General features: G+C 51.6%; 2 protein-coding genes across 2 annotated transcripts; both read left to right on the top strand.

Moving 5' to 3' along the window:
• The first annotated feature begins 604 nt into the window (after positions 1 to 604).
• LOC105984791 (histone H3) lies at positions 605 to 1,058 on the top strand. The gene has a single exon (XM_013015073.1). It carries the CDS (start codon positions 607 to 609, stop codon positions 1,015 to 1,017), a length of 411 nt encoding a protein of 136 aa, XP_012870527.1. The 5' UTR covers positions 605 to 606; the 3' UTR covers positions 1,018 to 1,058.
• An 896-nt stretch (positions 1,059 to 1,954) lies between these two features.
• LOC105984780 (histone H2B type 2-F) lies at positions 1,955 to 2,419 on the top strand. Its single transcript, XM_013015054.1, has one exon. It carries the CDS (start codon positions 1,986 to 1,988, stop codon positions 2,364 to 2,366), a length of 381 nt encoding a protein of 126 aa, XP_012870508.1. The 5' UTR covers positions 1,955 to 1,985; the 3' UTR covers positions 2,367 to 2,419.

Below are 2,419 nucleotides of genomic sequence, written 5' to 3'. Positions count from 1 at the left end.
CCTAAATGGCTTTTGGTGTAGGGGAGAGAGTAGGTCCATAGCCCAGAAAGGAAAAGGAAGGCAGAGGCTGTAAGTAATCTAGCTGGTGAACAAACTGTAGATTAAAATGGGGCTTTAAGCTTAGAAATCAGGTAAATACGTTTGATCTTTCACTACATGTTATTTTGTTATACTTCAGTACGGATATAATGTGCTAACTAGCTAGGGGCTATGTCGAAGGGGAGAGACAGTAGTGACTTGAAACAAACTGAAACCTAGTACTTAGGAACATGCTTGTTTTTAGAAGAAACCTGGTAAATGTATAAAGCTTGCAAAATACTATGCATTGCTTGAACCAAAGTTACATCTACTTAAAGAACCTTACCTTCCAAAGTTCTTAAAAAAACAACAACAATCACCAAAACATTGTAATCAATAAGTTACAGAAAAAGAAGAGGGAAGAGGGGAGGAATAAGACCATCTTCTCTCTCCTGAAATAGGATTGAATTCTATCCAATGGGATCACAAGCCAAGAAGTTCCTGTTTTGTAGGCCAATCAAGGCGAGGGTATGTCTATAAGTAGGACTGCCCGGGAGCCCCTGCACGTAGGTAGTAGATAGCCCAACCATGGCCCGCACGAAGCAGACGGCCCGCAAGTCGACCGGCGGCAAGGCCCCGCGCAAGCAGCTGGCCACCAAGGCGGCCCGCAAGAGCGCGCCGGCCACGGGCGGCGTGAAAAAGCCGCACCGCTACCGGCCGGGCACCGTGGCCCTGCGCGAGATCCGGCGCTACCAGAAGTCGACGGAGCTGCTCATCCGCAAGCTGCCGTTCCAGCGGCTGGTGCGCGAGATCGCGCAGGACTTCAAGACGGACCTGCGCTTCCAGAGCTCGGCGGTGATGGCGCTGCAGGAGGCGAGCGAGGCCTACCTGGTGGGGCTGTTCGAGGACACTAACCTGTGCGCCATCCACGCCAAGCGCGTCACCATCATGCCCAAGGACATCCAGCTGGCCCGCCGCATCCGCGGGGAGCGCGCTTAAAGCCACACTTTAAAGTAACCAATACAAAGGCTCTTTTCAGAGCCACCCACCTTTTCATGAACGGCAGCTGTAACCAGCCAAACCGATGTTAGGTCATTGAACGCAATATCCTGGGCATTTGGCTAAGAAAACCTGTATCCCGTAGTCGGTTCTTGTAGCTCCGCAGGCCACGCCAGCCACTAATAATTTACCAACTATTTGAGATTAGGGGCTGGGAAGGTGGCTCAGTGGTAGAGCGCTTGCCTTGCATGCATGAGGCCCTGGGTTCGATTCCTCAGCACCACATAAACAAGAAAAAAGCCGGAAGTGGTGCTGTGGCTCAAGTGGTAGAGCGCTAGCCTTGAGCTGAAGAGCTGAGGGACAGCGCCCCACGACCGGACCCCCCAAAAAACAATTAGGTGAGATTGGGGGTAGCTCAGCAGTGGCTCAGGAAAGTTAATGGGATCGTTTGGTTTTTCTTCCTAGTGGAGGGCAATCCTGGTTGCGAAGCCCTTTTTTGATTTAGGAATTGGATGAAGCTGGGGCTATTCAGCTGGCTTAAACAGGAATAATAAAGGAGCGAAGTGTGTTCCTGGTGGTAAATGTATGGGTTGAGGTACTCAAGAAACGGGAAATACAGTAAAATGATATGAAGAAGAGGGGGGCAGTTAGTTTTTTAATCTGTAAAAGTCTAGGATTGAAAGTGAAAAAACCAGGTGAAGAAACCGTAATGTTCTGGTAACTGAGATGGAACACTCTGATTGGCTAGCAAGGTTTCCATTCTAATGACCACTAAGAAAACACCACAGGGAGCAATTTAAATAGACCCCACCTCCCAGTGACGACTATTGTAAACTAACCAATAAGGTGAAGGTACTGTAGAAGACTTAATTTGCATACAGGCTCTATAAGTAGCGTGAGATCAGGCCTTTCTGCGGTAGTTGGCGATTACCTCATTTGGAGAGCGGTTCCGTCTCGGAGGAGGGAAAATGCCTGATCCTGCCAAGTCCGCTCCTGCCCCTAAGAAGGGCTCGAAGAAGGCCGTGACGAAGGTGCAGAAGAAGGACGGCAAGAAGCGCAAGCGCAGCCGCAAGGAGAGCTACTCCGTGTACGTGTACAAGGTGCTGAAGCAGGTGCACCCGGACACCGGCATCTCGTCCAAGGCCATGGGCATCATGAACTCGTTCGTGAACGACATCTTCGAGCGCATCGCGGGCGAAGCGTCGCGCCTGGCGCACTACAACAAGCGCTCGACCATCACGTCGCGGGAGATCCAGACGGCCGTGCGCCTGCTGCTGCCCGGGGAGCTGGCCAAGCACGCCGTGTCCGAGGGCACCAAGGCCGTCACCAAGTACACCAGCTCCAAGTAAGGTTGCACAAGAGACGCGACGCATCTGCTATACCCCAAAGGCTCTTTTCAGAG

The sequence above is a fragment of the Dipodomys ordii genome, unplaced genomic scaffold (genome assembly GCF_000151885.1).
Source record: "Dipodomys ordii isolate 6190 unplaced genomic scaffold, Dord_2.0 Scaffold26, whole genome shotgun sequence".
NCBI lineage: Eukaryota > Metazoa > Chordata > Mammalia > Rodentia > Heteromyidae > Dipodomys > Dipodomys ordii.
The sequence above is the reverse complement of the archived record's forward strand: the minus strand, read 5'-3'. Positions and strand labels throughout refer to the sequence as shown.